Source organism: Scleropages formosus, chromosome 23 (genome assembly GCF_900964775.1).
Source record: "Scleropages formosus chromosome 23, fSclFor1.1, whole genome shotgun sequence".
Lineage (NCBI taxonomy): Eukaryota > Metazoa > Chordata > Actinopteri > Osteoglossiformes > Osteoglossidae > Scleropages > Scleropages formosus.
Genome location: NC_041828.1, coordinates 12,363,446 through 12,379,713, shown reverse-complemented (window position 1 = coordinate 12,379,713; position 16,268 = coordinate 12,363,446). Strand labels below are relative to the sequence as shown.

Below are 16,268 nucleotides of genomic sequence, written 5' to 3'. Positions count from 1 at the left end.
GATAGTTCTGAGTTAACGTCCTTGTAATGTGTGAGATTTGTGATTTGTTCAATTAAAAAAAAAAAAGCTTTAGTGCAAGCGGCGCCTCTTCCCAGCCAATCTCGCGCTCACCAGCACGCGGCAGAGCGCGACAGGTGCACCTCCGCAGGTCCTATTGGCCCACAGTGCGTGACGTACAAAATACGCGCCGCCTCTCTGCAGTCACATGATGCAATGAGAATGTCCTTCCTGGATTCTGAGCAAAAGGCAAATCGCCATCTGCTGAAGTCAGTGCCCGCTTCCAGTGGAGGTGGGTTCTGATTCATTCATGTACAGTAACTTCTTTTTCTTCCAGTCTGTGTGAAGCTGCGATGCGGGTATTGCAATTATCCTAAAATGCATTTTTTCTTACCGATATAAGAAAGCAAAATTATTATGTATTTTAACAGTCTTCCTAGAGAGTGTCAGTGTTCAGGCAACAAAAATTGGAGAGCTGACCTTAAGGCTTAACTGCAACCAACATCTCAAACCTTTTTCCACTGCAAGACTTGGCTCTCTAGAGTCTAGGTACCTTAAATGTTTCCCATCTGTCGTAACATGTCCTCCTTGACATGATACACTTGCTGTCCCCCCTGCCCTGCCTGTGTGTGGCATTTCAGCTGTGATTGTCAGCATGATTGTGCATCTTTCTGACTTTTGTTTTGCATACCTGTACACCTCATTTTAACAGAGGTGCTTGAAAGCAGTTGTGCCTTTCCAGGAACAAGCATTTCAGCACACCTAGAAAACATACCATATTGTTAACTGGGCAATATGGTATGTTTTTGTAGTCAATGTACTGAAAATAAAAGCCAAAATATGTAATCAAGTACAGCTTTTGCTGTTTGAAAATCACACACACACCTTCTGAACCGCTAGTCCCATATGGGGTCGCGGGGAACCGGAGCCTAACCCGGCAACATAGGGCGCAAGGCTGGAGGGGACACACCCAGGACAGGATGCCAGTCCATCGCAAGGCACCCCAAGCAGGACTCAAACCCCAGACCCACCAGAGAGGAGGACCTGGTCCAACCCACTGCACCCCCTTCACACATACACACATTGTCTAAAACCACTTGTTCCAAATGGGGGGGGGGGGTCATGGCAAACCAGAGCCCAACCCAGCAACACAAGGTGCAAAGCTGGATGGGGAGGGGACACACCCAGGAGAGGGGGCTAGTCCATCGCAGGGCACCATAAGTGGGACTTGAACCCTAAACCTACGGGAGAGCAGGACCAGGTCAAACCTGCTGCGCCACCACACCCCCTATTTGAAAATCAGTAGCCTAGAAAGTCACTTATAAGACAAATGGCTTTGTGTACTAGTAAGAGTATTTATGCAAGAATGTACAGTCATTTATTTGGTCATTTGAGCAGGTTAATAAAAGATTGATTTGTTGCTTCAGATGTCATCTGTTGGTACACTGATTCTTCCTGGTGTTGCAGGGACCCGTTCCTTATTTTAGACTCACTAGTTCTGTGACTAGACTAGTTCCTTGGGAGAGTGAACGTGCCCTGTGTTTACGTACTGGGATAATAAATGACTTCGCTTTCATGGTGTTTACGGCTCCTTTTTGGTGTTCCTGAGTGCTGATGATTAAAAACAAAGTCACAAATATTGCACATTTTTATGGGATGGATGAGTCACCTGAATCAGGGTTGAACAGAAGATAACATAAGAACAAATAACAATCTTATTTTCTGCAGTTTTTAATTGGTTTTGATGTAGCTCAGAATTAATATACATATTAATGTATTTTATATTTAATTTATAATAAATGTTTTAATTTACTACAGTTACAGTATATCCACCATTTTTATGTAATCGAACCTCTAAATAAATCAAGATATCTATATTGTAAAGGTTCTATTATTCATGAGTTAAGGGGTAAAAGAGACTGTTAGTTACAAATAAATGAGGAAACTTCTGGTGTCAATGGTGTTTCTTAACTGAGGAGCTGGTGTGTTATTTTTGATATTGTGTTTTTCTTTGTGTTTCAAATGTAACAAAAATGTTGGCATAAATACATGATCTTCTGTCTTCGTCTTTGAAGACTAGTGTTCGCTGTGAACACTTCCTTTACACTAAAGGTTGTAGCCATGGCTGCACAGAAGGACAGAGTGATGGCCCTTAGCGAATGGGAGGACCGCTGGCAAGAGGGAAGAATCGGCTTCCATCAGCTTCATGTGCACCGGTAAAGTGCCCCTTTCACACTGAAACTGTCGGTTTCATGTGGAGCCTGAAGAGAAGTGATCAAAACCTGGAGTTAGAGTTGTATGCCAGCAGAGTACAGTTCAGGTGAGGGCTTGAATCCTTTGCACTGTTCTGACTGGCCTTTCTGTTCTGTTTTTTAGGATGCTGAAAACTAACATCGATAAGGTCCTGTGCGGTCGGAAAGACGTGCGCTTTTTCTTCCCTCTCTGTGGAAAAGCCATAGACATGAAATGGTGATTTTTCTTTCGGCTGCATGCAAACCGCAGTTCGGAAGAAGTAGCCGCCTTTTTTTTTAACAAAAACATTTTACCATTGTTTTATTGTACAAAGATGGTTTCCTATGAAGATTGCTGTGGCTCCTCTTACAGGCTAGCAGATATGGGTCACTCTGTGGTTGGGGTGGAGCTTTCTCAAAAGGCGATCAAGCAGTTCTTTGAAGAAAACAACTTGAGCTACAGCGAGGAATCCGTCCCTGCAATACCAGGAGGAAAAATGTTTAAGGTACCCAGATAACACAAATCGCATGCTGGTAACTCGGTAATAATGACAGTGTGCATTGAGCTATTAAGGGGTTATGAATTCCTCAGATGGGAATTCTGCTTGCTGTATATCTTGCACATTATCTGCACTGTACCACTTATTCGACAACTAAGGGAACACACTGGTTTATTTCAGCCTATGTAAGAGTATATCTCATTTATGTTGCTCTTATGTTGTAAACTTCATTTTTCTCCGCAGAGTTCTGACGGGAAGATTTCCTTGTATCAGTGCAGTTTTTATGATTTCTCAAGGTACCGTTTTGTGTTAAAATGCTTGTCTGATGTTTGTTTTAGTTGTTCTTTGTGAATGTTAAGAATATTTTCACCACAGTGCACAAATTAGTGAGACATGAACACGGCAAATTTATTCCTGATAAACATTATTTGAGCAGATACTGTAAATGGATTTGGTTTTTTTTTTTTTTTAATAGGTATTTAGTTTTCTTCATGATACCCATATTTAGTTGTAGGACATAGATTGTGTACATAAGGCCATCTGTGTTTCCTCTTTAAATGAGATGAACTGATAACTGCTTATGCCAGGAAAGGCACTTTATTAAATGACCTGCAGTTATGGCTTCGATGTGACAGAATAATGAGCCTCTCTGACTGTCTACCCTCAGCTCTATTGCAGGCCAGTTTGGAGGGATCTGGGACCGGGGCGCCTTAGTGGCAATTAACCCATGTGACAGACAAAGGTGAAGTGACACAAATGCTATAGGAAATTCACGACTTGGAAGGATTAGAATAATTTGAAATTTTTTACCTTCAGAATAATTTCAAATTTCCAATCCTGCCATCTGTGTACCAAAGGTACGCCGCACTCATAGTGACTCTGATGGACAAGGACTGCAGATACCTCCTGGATACGTTGCTCTACAACCCTGAGCTGTATGGAGGTAAGATTTCATGAATGTATGGTTTGAAGAGCCTGCAATGAATTTGACCGTAGTTGTATTTTGACTGCGTGTGTTCGAAGAAAATGTCTGCATGAGATTTAATTTTAATTGAGCACATGTATCTTTAGGGCCACCGTTTTTTGTGTCAGATGAGGACGTAAGAAACTTATTCGGTAAGTTGGCTGTCAAACCGGCATTGCTTGCAAATTGTGTATTTACAAAAAAATTCTGCAAAAGTAATTTTTGTTTCAGGAAGTGCCTGTGACATTGAATTGCTTCAGACTGAAGATTCTTTTGAAGAAAGACACAAGTCTTGGGGGCTGGACTCACTGACTGAGAAAGTACACCTTCTTACTTTAAAGGGGAATTAATGATTAAGGAAATTGCTTCTCAGTATGTAATCTGTTTTTATTTTTAATGTATAAAGCAATACATCTTGATATGATGAGCCCATTATAAATAACATCATGATCAGCACCTGCACTTTTGTAAGGTAATTACTGACAATCTCATAAATATGTTTACATTTTGACCGCATTATTTGATGAAAATTTTAATATAGAAAAATGCATTTTCTTTGGTTACAGATGCCTGCCAAATTTATGCAGAGGTAATTTTTATAGTGATGGAAAATAAAAATAAATTGGAAAAGCCAATGAAATGGTATTTCTTATTCATATGACAATATACGAATTCCGTTTTTCAGATAATTTTTAGTGTAATGTAATTTGAAAAGCAGTAAATAATTTATGAAAAGCCTCCAGAAAGTGCGAAAGAAGGTTTGTGCTGGTTTGGAGCCCATTCCTGGAGCAGAGGGCGCAAGGCAGGGTACACTGGATGGGGCACCAGTCGGTTACATTGTAGCCACACACATTCACACAATAGAGGCAATTCAGAACCACCAATCCAACTGAAACGCAGGTATATGGACGTTGGGAGGAAACTGCAGCACCCAGAGGAAACCCATTCGAACATGCCGGCTCTGCACAGACGGAAGCAGCATTGAACCCGTGTTCAGTCTAAAGCTCAGGAGTCCTGAGGTTCCAGCACTACCTGCTGCACCGCTGTGCTGCCAACTCTGTAGAACAAGGAGGGAGTGCTTTTGTATAGCCTATACTGCAGTACTTCTATATGGAATATCTGTTCTACCGAAAATCCTTAATTTTTCCACAATTAAGTCAAACTACAGTGTTTCATTTTTAAAATGCTATGATCTATTACTGTTTGATTACATGATAAGGTAACGCAATTTAATGTGCATTTAATTTAATGTACCTGCAACATGTCTTCTGCAATCCGTGACATTTAGGTTAGCTATAGCCAAACGGGTATGTAGGGTTGCTCTTTAGTTAAGCCATTTATAAAAATACACATGTACACATGGCCGCGCGCCACATCCCGTTCCCCCCCGAGACTCACAGGACTTCCGCAGGCTGAACTTCATCTCTTCATCGTAACACTGAACTCCTACATCGCTCACGCGTTGTACAGAACCCAACATACTAGGCAAATGGTAAGGCCAAGAGAAGGACAGACTTCTTCATCCAGCCGATCGTCTCCCACTGACTGTGCGGGCAGGTTCGACCCCCGTTGCCTGGAGACGGTAAACAAATCCCGAAAGCGCAGCCTTGAATCACCGACCATGGCGCATCAACGGAAGGAAATCATGGTAAAAAAAAAAAAAACAAACAAACATAATAAACAGAACATTCCCCGTGCACTTGTGTTCTGCTAACGTATTTAAATCGCCTTTAACTTTGTGTTTGTAACATACATCATTTTAGAGGTTACGCGCCGCTCGCCGGCTCAAGCCGGACTTGGATTTGGTTTTTCTTTTCATCGATTAAGGCGGTTCTCCCGACACCCGTCCGATCGCCTCACTCCCGTCCTGTCCCGTTCTTCCCCTCCTGTTTCACAGCCCAACTCCTGTCCCCAGGGCCGCTGGACCTGGAACGACCAAACCAAGACCCTGCACTTCTTAAGGTCGGTTTCCCGCCTCCCGCCCGGCGCTCGCTTTGCTCCGACGAAAACCTTTCGCTTCAGCTAGCAACCCGGACCCCCCCGCCCCAGCCGCTAATAAGGCTCGTTACAGGTGATGCTTGATCAGCACTTGTGGTTGAGCATCGACGTATGAGTCTCGCGCAGAGGCGCCCTCGCGCGCGCCCCCTCTGCCCAAGACCCAGACCGGACGATGCTCAATCACAAGTCGGGCTGCTGGTGGAGGAGGCTGATGTCGTGCCTGATGGCAGGACGTGACCATCCACGAATGTGACTGGTGCTCCATCCTCGTGAAGTGGGACTGAGCGATGAACGCGAAGGAGGGTGACGAGCGGTGACTGCTCCCGCAGGGCGCCGCAGTCGGTTGGGGGGCGACCACCGGAGCCCTACGAATACTGACACGCTGTCGCTTGCGCTTTAGTTCTTGACACTTTAATGTTCTCCGGTTGACGCTACGCGTACGTTTCCAGTTTTGACGCGTCGGACGAGATCAAGGGGAAAAAGAAGAAGGCCGAGCCCACGCATTTGCAAGAACGTCCTTCCAGGCGACAGGAAAGGTACAGGAGGGCGAGGGTTCAACTGCCCTCAGCTCCACTTTGCCTCTTTTAGAACAGTGAGTCACAAAAGGGAACTAAGGCCCCAATTAAAGGGCGGTTTGGGCTGTCACTCTCCCTCATCTACAGACTTTAAGAGCTCCACCAGGCAGGGGGTGTTAAAAAGGGTGTATACACACACACACACACACACACACACACCAGTGAGGGTCAGTGGCCCAGTAAGCACAGCTCCACTTCAGAGTGTAAAGTAAGGTACTGTTTGCATCATGCTGTCCTTGCGTTGGCCGACAGGGTCTACAGAAGAGGTCGACCGCAGGACCAGAGCAAGATCGCACAAGGCCCGCTGAGGGCCAGTACGGCCTCCCCGAAAGAGGCGAAGACGGACAGCGTTACTATCGAGGATGTTAAACGTAAGCGTTGCGGTAACGTCATATACCACGAAAACCATTAGCGTCACAGAACTAAATACTGTACGTTTATTCGCGATGACTCGATACACTGTTGGTGAAGCTGTATTATAGCTAGATGAATTCTTAAAGACAGTAGTTATACACCACTCTTTGACAGTCGAGGTTTCATACATTGTTATTAGTCCGCACTTTGATCAGTTTATACTTTATATTCACAGTATGATTTTTATTAGTTTGTCTGTGACACTGGGGACACCGTGCTGTGGCTGGTAATGCTGGTGACTCAGTGGGTGTGGACAGGGGCATAGCCTGGAGTTCTGGACCCCCTGAAGGAGTACATGTCAGGTCCCACATATTGCTTGGGTCCCCCTTGAAGGAAATCACTCACACACACACACACACACACACACACACACACACACACACACACACACACACACACACAGAGTGTCTGAAACTGCTCATCCCAAGCAGGGTCCCGGTGAACCAGAGCCTAACCCGGCAATGCAGGGCACAGGGCCGGAGGGGGAGGGGACACACGCCGGATGGGATGCCAGTCAGTCGCAAGGCACCCCAAGTGGGACTCGAACCCTAGATCTACCAGAGAGCAGGATCCGGCCGAACCCACTGCGCCACCGCACCCCCCATTGATTGAAATCACTGCTGTCCATTTTAATAATTCTCTGGTGGACCCCTTCTAATCACCACCATCCACCCCTTCCGTGACAGCCAACAGGGTCGAATCCAGTTCAGGGCGTGAAGTTCTCCCCGTGTTTACACCCTGCGCACACGTACAGAAGGCAGCAATGCAAAATGCCTTCCTTTCCCTTTGAAAACCATGCCAGTTGTTATTGAGTCAGATTTGACTCGATGCTGCATCAATCCATCTATCAGCTTAATAGGTTATTTTTTGCATTTTATCTATTTATATTTATTATAGAAATATAATATATATATATAGTAAGTGCCGAGTCGAAACTGACCCATAGCAACCGCATGCCTGGTTTTCAAGGCAAGTCAAGGGAGAAAACAGAGGCAGGTTGCCAGGTCCTTCCTCTGCATGGCAGGGGAGGCAAAGACAGGGAGAAAGACAGGGCTACTGCACCCCAAGCAAGACTCAAGCCCCAGACCTGCCACACAGCAAGGCACCGGCCAAACCCACCACACCACTGCACCATGCACCCCCTATAGTATATATATATATGTTTACTTCAATCACTACCATGATTATCCAGTCACTGTGCTGCAAAGAGCAGTAAAGTAAGCTACAGTGTACACATAATTTAAGGTGAAAAACTTTCTTAAATGTCCGTCCATCTGTTTGCTCCAAGGCCTAGGGGCTCGGAGGCACCAGCGCTACCCACCGTGCCGCTGTGCCATCCTCGCACTTAAATGTCCGGGTAGAACCGAAGACATTTGATGAGCTTCCTTGTTCACGTTACGTTACTTCACTTAACAGACGCTTTTTTCCGAAGCGACCTCCAACAGACACTACGTGGTGTTATCAGCCCACACCTTATTGATCACGGTGATTCACACTGCTGGATACACTGTTTACAATGAGTCACTCATCCATACATCCGTGGGTTCAGGCTGATTCTGTCAAGGGGCCACTGATTTTCTTGACTCTTTTTACTTCTCTGCAGACGTGGCACTCACGTTGCTACAAGAGAGCGAGTCCCAGTCCATCCCTCAGGGCTTCTTCTCCCTGCTGAGGTATGGAACTGCCGGATGTGCCCTCCCTCCTACGTCCCTCCTTCCGTCTCCCTCTGTCTGATCTCTGCTGTTACCGTGGCCGTTCCCAGGTGCCAGGAGCTGGATGACTTCCTAGCTGCCCTGCTGCTGTACCTTTCCTGCTGCTTTGAGAAGAAGGTGCTGGAGATGAAACCCAAGCCTCTCTTGGCGTAAGGAGATGACCGGGTTGATTCGGAAGCGCGCGTTAGGGCGCGGCGGTGTATGCATGCAGGCACAAAACCTCTTTATAGTCGGCGGTGGAGATACCGGACCACTCCCCTCTTCTCGCCGTAACCGTACGAGCATCCGGTGCGGAAATGCAGCTTGTAACTCAAATCCCGCGTTGCCATGTTTCTGTCAGCGAGCAAATTGAAGCAGATTTGCTGGCCATGGTGGAGGCAGGTGCCAAAGTGGAGCTGGCGAAGAAGCAGATGGCCTTCCACTACTCGAACCTGCTGCTGGGCCTCGGACTGCCCCAGCATCACCACATGGCCTGTGGGAGGTCGGTGCCCCCCGCCTGGGGGGGGGGTAAATTACTCTATGCTGACTGAGAGCGGCGCGTTAACTGAGCTTTTCTTGCTCGTTTCAGAGCGCACACACCTACCGAGCACTGTTCGCGGAACACGCCGCTCATAAAACACCGCACACACTTTGCGGCTCATCGGACAGATAACTGCGAGAGAGCACTTGATACACTTATTACTCATGAACATGTCCTAAAGTTCGTCCGAGATACGGGTCAGTTAGAGGGAGCTCACGCGTCTGGTGCCGGAGCCTTTGTGCATTTGATGTATTTGATGTGCTTGATGTATTCATTGATTTAAGTGTTCCTCATCGCAGTGGTCCTGGGGGACCGTGTAAAATATTAATCCGATGAATGTTTAAAATAGTTTAAATGTTTCATTGTATAATTTGTGTGTTGGGTTGCGATTGGCTGAAAGAGTTCAGGGTGAAGGTCCATTTAACCTCTTTTTATTTCTACAGGTTGATAGTTGAGGAAAAGTTTGTGAGAGAGAGCAAGCGTGCAGTGTGGAGTTATATGTTGAAGACATTTGTTTTGCTGATTTGTTTTACGTATATTATATAGTAAGATGCTGTGGGGGGGGCATAGCGGCGTGGTGGCGCGGTTGCGCTGTGGGTTTGGCCGGGGTCCACCGTGTGGTGGGTCTGAGGTTCGAGTTCCGCTCAGGGTGCCTTGTGATGGACTAGTGTCCCGTCCTGGGTTTATCCCCTCCAACCTTGTGCCCTGTGTTGCTGGGTTAGGCTCCGGTTCGCTGTGACCCCACTTGGGACAAGCAGTTGTGTGTGTGTGTGTGTGTGTGTATACAGTGCTGCTTGAAAGTATGTGAAACCCCTCTGCCCCATAGTTATACCGCAAAATGGTTATCTAATGGGAAGCTGTCTCTCTCATCTGATATAATAGGGGTGCCATGATCAATTCCACATGTTGCTTTAAAGGAGCTTGTATGTAGCAGAAAAAACGCAGGTGCAAAAATAAGTAAAGCCCAAGTTGCACTGGTTAAACTAACTAGGTAAATACAATCAGGTGTGTGAATTATAATCATTTATTCAAGTTTTTAAAAAAATATCTCCTACAAGAATGATGACTGTTCCTATAGAGTTCATAAGCTTTCAAGCAGTGCTGTATATAATAGGTACTCACAGTATGCTGTATATAGTATAGGTACACATTGCATATACTTGTTCTCATACTCATCTGTCAGATGTGTCTGGTGCTCCTTCCTCTGTAACAAGTGACGGATGCATGTGGGATGTGGTCTTGTGCCATGGTTTACAGCCCTCTGCCCATCAAGAGCAGAGCAGCTTACATTTACATTTATTTATTTAGCAGACGCTTTTCTCCAAAGTGACTTCCAATGAACTCTGTGCAGTGTCATCAGCCCACACACCTCATTCACCATGGTGATTTACACCGCTAGATACACTACTTACACTGGGTCACTCATCCATACATCAGTGCGACACACTCTCTCTGTCACTCGCACACTATGGGAGAACCTGAACAGCATGTCTTTGGAGTGTGGGAGGAAACCGGAGCACCCGGAAGACTTACACTGGGTCACTCATCCATACATCAGTGGAACACACTCCCTCTGCCACTCACTTCCACCGATGATCACGGACTGGCGGCAGATGACACACCTGCCCCGAGGGAGATGATGGCGGGTGTAATCTACCCGAGTGTGCTTTGAGGGAGCAAGCATCGGCCTTTACGGTCAAAGTGCGCAAGTGTTTCACGAGACGCTTCAGAGTTCGGCTTTTGAACGGCTTGTTCGCGCTTGATGTCACGCATCCTGATACGCGGAACATGCCATGCCGTGTCTCGTTTGTTGCTTATGTCAAAAGTTTGCTCAGACGAGCCTGTTTCACGCTGACAGGAGCAGAGCATCATCGACACACAAAGACAGGCAGCTATTTGAAGTAAGTACAAGTTGCGCTTTGTTTTACGTTCGTGGCAAGGTAATAACATGGGCCGGAGTCAGACTGTTCGGAAATGAGGTGGGCCCGTTTCGTCTTCGGGACCTTCCCACACAGCCCGCGTCATTCAGTGTCTGTGATGTCCTTGTACAGCACTTTCCGTACAGCCTCAGCCTCGGATGTTTTCTCAAAATCCGTTCTCTAACTTCTATATTTTTTTCCATTTTTTCGTTGTTCATCAGCTGATTCCCCTTTTAATGCTAATCCACCTTTTCTGCTGTACGTTTGGTTTATTCTTTAGCGTTTCGTCCTTCATTCTAGTATGCCGCCCATCTCGGCAGATGTTTAGCGGTGGCACGTGCCACCGGTTGAGCCGCATGCCTGTCTTAGTGCCTCTACAGCTTCGCCTGCCTCGTGGCCTGGGTGACCTTTGGCAGGAAGGAGCTTGAGAGCATCCAGGAGGAAGTGGGGAGGCTGCTACGTTCTGACACCTTCAACACTGTCTCAAGGGCCAGGGGGACAAACGGACAGGGTTCCTCTATCGCCAGCAGCCTCCAGAAACAAGGAGAGACGGAGGTGCAAGAGCAGACCGCCCCGGTCCCAGGTCGAAGGTACGAATTTACACCGGGCTCCTGGAAATGGGACGCTCAAAAAGGTTTGGCCTCTGGTCACACTTTCCTTGCTCTCCTTATGTCAGTTATAAATATTATATTAGGTCGTGGCATGAGGCAGCCTGGTGGTGTTACGAACACAAGGTTATTGGTTTGAGTCCCAGACCATCCTGTAATATTCTTAGGCAAGTCTGCAAACCCAAACTGCTGCAAGAAAAATATTAAGCTTCATTAACAGATAAAACTGTGATATGCTTTGGGTAAAATTGCTGGCTAAGCAACTAAACAAACACCTGAAGAGAGTGTAATGTTGTACAGCAGGTATTATAATAATAATAATAATAATAATGTTATGACAGTTGCTTTGTGTGTGCTATGATTTGTTAAGTTCATAACTCACGCTTAACTGCTGTTGCATTCCTCGGTCACCAATACGTTCCCGTAACACTGTGCCTCCCTCCCTTCCTCCGGCTCACGGCGTCTACCGGCAGGAGGCTCAGACAGAGACCTGCCCTGAGCCGCATGGTGAAGCAGCGCTCCCCGCTCATGGTGACCCTCCTGCCCTTGCCCCGGGAGGCTGCCCCTCATCTCTTTGTTGGAAGCCACCCCCAGAGAGGACCCCCGGCTTTGCCCTGTGACCCAGACGCTCTGATGGAGCAGCTCTCCTCGCAGCTCAACTCCTTCTGGTAACACGCTCCGCGACCCGTGCTCGAATGCAGACGCCGCCACGTGACATCATGCTGTATTATGTTCAGTCTCTATGGACGTTGTGTGGGGTGCTTGTCTACATGTAGTATGTGACAGTTCCATGAAACTGTTAGTGTCCGGTACTTTGTTAGTATACGTAGCACTTTCTGCTCAAGCCTCTAAACTGGGTTGGAGAAATGAGGTGAGGGATGGAGGAAGAAGGAAAGAACGGTTCTGCTGCTTGTCTCCTCCCGCCGCTCCTGCAGCTTTGGCATCCTGGGGAAGCCACGGAGTCAGTTCAGCAGCACCACTCTCAAGCCCCAGAGGATGGAAAGCGGCGAGGAAGAAGAGGAGGAGGAGGAGCCGGAGGAGGAGGAAGCGAGGGCGGAGGAGGAGTTGGAGGAGGGGGGGAAACTGGCGGAGGAGGTGGAGCAGCAGGAGGAAGAGAAAGGTGATGAAGAGGAGAAGGACGGGGAGGACGAAGCTGGGGAACGTGTGACAGACACCGTGTCCTCCATTGTGGCTCAACATCCGGATGAACACAGCCAGATGAACGTGGGGATCCCTGCTGGGGAGCTTCACTCGGACAGAGAGTGAAATCTACGGGAGGTGCGAGAGGGAGTAATGCATAATGTTTCCGCTTCTGACACAGCAAGGATAATGGTGGGCTTTTTTTAAAAAGTATTTATTAATTAAGAAAAAAAGAGAACACAGCTGGGTCACAGCAACAAGCAAGAGTCAGTATACCAAAAAATTTAAATAAGTGCAGAGACAGGTACAGGTAGATACAGACACAGATACAGCAGAAGGGTAAAACGGTACAGTATTTGGCAGAGGTGGTCATGTAGCTCTAAGAAGCTCCAAAAGGTGACCATATCTCTCAGAACTCATTATAATAAACAACCAAATGCTCTGATTTGTTACTTCTATCACATCTTGCTGCGTTCGCTACAACATTTTAATATCAAATTCAAAGTGCAGATTGAGAGAACGGCCCTTCACCACCAGGTGGCGCTGCTGTCTCAGTCACAATACAGCTGCACTTCTTTTCCACTGAAGGACTTCAGTGGCTTTTGTGAAGGTCATGTATTCCTGAACAGATATATATAGTGCAATGTTAATTATTTTTAGATGCTTCACTGACTTGGTGTGGTGTTATCTGCCTTTCAGTAAACAATCCTTTTCAAGCAGATTAAGTTTCATGAGCTTTTATAGGCAATTTGTATGAAAAGTTTGTATTGTACTACCATTTAAGTTGGTTATCCCAAGTTGGTTTTACTTCCCAAAATGGAATAACCCACATGTGATTTTACCTGATCTCATTGGTTAATCCCATTTACATTTATTTCTTTATTTGCCAGACACTTTTCTCCAAAGCGACTTCCAATGCATACTCACACAATGTCTACAACCACTTGTCCCAAGCTGGGTTGCAGCAAAGCAGAGCCTAACCCAGCAATGCAGGGCGCAAGGCTGAGGAGGGGAGGGGACGCACGCTGGATGGGATGGCCGTCCGCCACAAAGCACTCCAAGGAGAACTGGAACCCCAAACCTGCCCCAATGGATACTACGTACATAGTGTTACAAGCCCACACACCTTATTCGCCATGGTGACTTACACTGCTAGATACACTACTTACACTGGGTCACTCATCCATACATCAGTGGACCACACACACCCTCTCTGTCACTCACACACTATGGGGGAACCTGAACAGCACATCTTTGGACTGTGGGAGGAAACAGGAGTACCCGCAGGAAACCCACGCAGACACGGGGAGAACACGTAAACTCCACACAGACTGAACGGGGGTCAAACCCACATCCTCTTGCTCCATCCAGGCGCTGAGACAGCAGCGCTACTTGCTGTGCCGCCGTGCCGCCCATTTAGCCCCCCCGAAACCATACACCTATAGCCAGCGCTTCTGTTAGTTACCCGGCGCAAGCGCCATGTGGTCCAAGGAAATTATGCATCTTCAAATTAAAATGGTTTTGATGGAATTTTAGTGGGATTAATGAGAGTGTTTAGATTTTAATCAAGCCGGTAATTGAGGCAGCGAGGGCTCATTTTCCCCCACGACGTTAGAGCTCCATCTCCCTGATGGCGTGCAAGGAAAAGGGCCAAATAAATGAATGGACCGAAGAGAGAGCTAAAAATAAAGCATGAAAAACCGGGTGAAAAATTAGCGTGAAGAGCTCTGCTCGTTCAGAAATGAGGTGGGCCTGTTTCGTACCGGCGACACTTTCACACAACCCAGGAACCGGTGGACTGTGGCTCTCCCTGGCCAAACAAATGTTTCTCTTATTCTGGGGACAGATGGCCTCATTGTCTTCTGCAACACCGGGTGAAATATCTAGTACTCCTTTGGCTTCGGCGGTCTTAGATTGGACTTGACTGTATGTATTTCTCCTGATACTCGCTCATTTTTGTCCATTGTAGAGGACATTTTTACAGCATAACTCCCAGCCTCTACATCCTGCGATGCTGAGCTGTAAAATGCTTTATCGAGGACATTCTACGCTTTTAAAAGACACCGCACATTTGTAAAGATCCTTGAAACAGATCCAAGATCCTTTTCTCGCCGATATGAAGCGGGCTGCCCCGTTGCCTTACATTCCAACAATTAAAACACCTGTCATGTGCTAAGTTTGCTGGAGGTGTCAGGTGTGTTATGAACAAGCGTCGAGTGTTAAATAATACAACAGCGCTAAAGATGTGAAGGAACGGAACGCTCGCCCATCGCTTGGCCGATGGCCCTCCAAGGGTTCTACTGTCTTTCTTGCACGGAGGTGCCACATGAGAATAATAAAAGTCTGGACTAATTTGATTCAGTTATCGCCAGCGTCGCTGTGCTCGACACTCGTTTGCGCTGCGGATGGCGGTTTGTAATCTTCCACCCGGACTACCTACCGCCTTGTCCCACTCGGTCACCCTGCTATACCCAGCAGAGCTGTAGAATGACAGTGAGAGGGTTTTAGTTATTCTACTGTGTGCCCTGTTGCTTTCGTATTGCTGCAGTTTGCAGGGGTGCGTACTCATCTGTTACCCAAATGACTATGGATACGTTGCTTGCTTTATTGCGTTCCGTCTCTACCATAATTGTCCGCGTTCCATCGCTAAAGGAGGTGTCGTCATTGAGGCGTGATGGACTGGGAGGAGGGCCGCACAAGTGTACTTTAGGGAGAAGGGGCTTTGCTTTTTCCCTAATTGGCTGGGCAATCTCAGCTGCTTGACTGGAAACGGGTGGGCGTTGAGGTGTGGCAGGGGTTCGAGACCAGCGTAGGCGTCTTATTGCTGGGTCTGAGCACTGCGGAGAAGACAGGTCCCACGAGGGACTGCTTGCAGCATGTAGACTTGGAGGCAATAGAAGAAGATGAGGGCAGTACACTAATTTAAGGAAAAGTGATGTAATGAATGGACGAGTTTAAAGCGAGTGGATGTAGACCACTTTTTGTGATTTCTGCAAAAAGCCTGCCTAAAAAACTTAAAATCAGTACAAAAGTTTCCCATCGAACAGAGCGATCTTAAGTATTCTGGTAAGATTAGCAATAATCTTCGGTAACCTCCCAAACTCCATCGTGACACTTGTGAATACAAGTTATTCACATGGACACTTTAGGTACTAAATAAAATTATCCCACAAACATTCAGGCAGTCATTTATTTTGCACCACAACTGCCTAGTGACTTATTAGCTCCAATGCAACATGAAGATCATTAAAAAGAAACTTACGAGCTTTAATCTATTACTGAGCAACAAATTGACTGAAGATGGTTAGTAAAAACACTTTAAGTGCTCTCTCACTCTCCAAGTTCATTACATTAATTTACAGCTACAAATTTTGTCTCGTGTCAGCATTCCTGGATGTGTCTGTTGTTCAGGATAAGGGTTTCCCGAAAACTGCTTTTTAACTATTCAAGCCTGTAATTAAGATCCATAATTCAGCAACACTCGGAGGCATTTGGGGCCAGATAATTTACAGGGGTGTGATAAATTAGGGAGACATAAAGTTAACTTGGCGTATCTCTGTCTGAGAAAGGTCCGGTGCAGTTTTACCAGTAATTACATCATAGCATATGCAGAGTGACTTCAAGACAATTCCTCAAAAAAATATTTAGGCCTTTCGCCTAGAGTCCAAGGTCAGCCACAGGACTACTTCA

At 46.6% G+C, this 16,268-nt stretch overlaps 2 protein-coding genes across 3 annotated transcripts; both read left to right on the top strand.

Moving 5' to 3' along the window:
- The first annotated feature begins 221 nt into the window (after positions 1-221).
- On the top strand, positions 222-4,202 carry LOC108921991 (probable thiopurine S-methyltransferase). Of its 2 annotated transcripts, none has more exons than XM_018731807.1 (9): positions 222-289; positions 2,073-2,213; positions 2,374-2,466; positions 2,602-2,734; positions 2,972-3,024; positions 3,396-3,470; positions 3,586-3,671; positions 3,800-3,844; positions 3,924-4,202. In XM_018731807.1, the coding sequence occupies exons 2-9, from the start codon at positions 2,119-2,121 to the stop codon at positions 4,040-4,042; spliced, it is 699 nt and encodes a 232-aa protein (XP_018587323.1). In that variant the 5' UTR covers positions 222-289; positions 2,073-2,118; the 3' UTR covers positions 4,043-4,202. The 2 variants fall into 2 exon arrangements, with proteins under 2 accessions (XP_018587323.1, XP_018587324.1); XM_018731808.1 differs by having other exon boundaries at positions 267-289; positions 2,110-2,213.
- An 894-nt stretch (positions 4,203-5,096) lies between these two features.
- ppp1r36 (protein phosphatase 1 regulatory subunit 36) lies at positions 5,097-12,704 on the top strand. Its single transcript, XM_029248503.1, has 11 exons — positions 5,097-5,340; positions 5,590-5,654; positions 6,140-6,226; positions 6,518-6,636; positions 8,283-8,352; positions 8,442-8,540; positions 8,732-8,872; positions 10,770-10,812; positions 11,200-11,420; positions 11,912-12,106; positions 12,374-12,704. The coding sequence occupies exons 1-11, from the start codon at positions 5,182-5,184 to the stop codon at positions 12,702-12,704; spliced, it is 1,530 nt and encodes a 509-aa protein (XP_029104336.1). The 5' UTR covers positions 5,097-5,181.
- The last annotated feature ends 3,564 nt before the right edge of the window (positions 12,705-16,268 follow it).

Bases quoted from the DNA above. Each gene is read 5' to 3' on its own strand.
- LOC108921991 (XM_018731807.1), top strand. From the start codon at position 2,119: ATGGCTGCACAGAAGGACAGAGTGATGGCCCTTAGCGAATGGGAGGAC. The intron at 3,025-3,395 runs GTACCGTTTTGT...GTCTACCCTCAG, and splicing joins AGTTTTTATGATTTCTCAAG to CTCTATTGCAGGCCAGTTTG. The intron at 3,672-3,799 runs GTAAGATTTCAT...ATGTATCTTTAG, and splicing joins CAACCCTGAGCTGTATGGAG to GGCCACCGTTTTTTGTGTCA.
- ppp1r36 (XM_029248503.1), top strand. From the start codon at position 5,182: ATGGTAAGGCCAAGAGAAGGACAGACTTCTTCATCCAGCCGATCGTCT. The intron at 6,227-6,517 runs GTACAGGAGGGC...GTTGGCCGACAG, and splicing joins CCTTCCAGGCGACAGGAAAG to GGTCTACAGAAGAGGTCGAC. The intron at 10,813-11,199 runs GTAAGTACAAGT...TGCCTGTCTTAG, and splicing joins AAGACAGGCAGCTATTTGAA to TGCCTCTACAGCTTCGCCTG.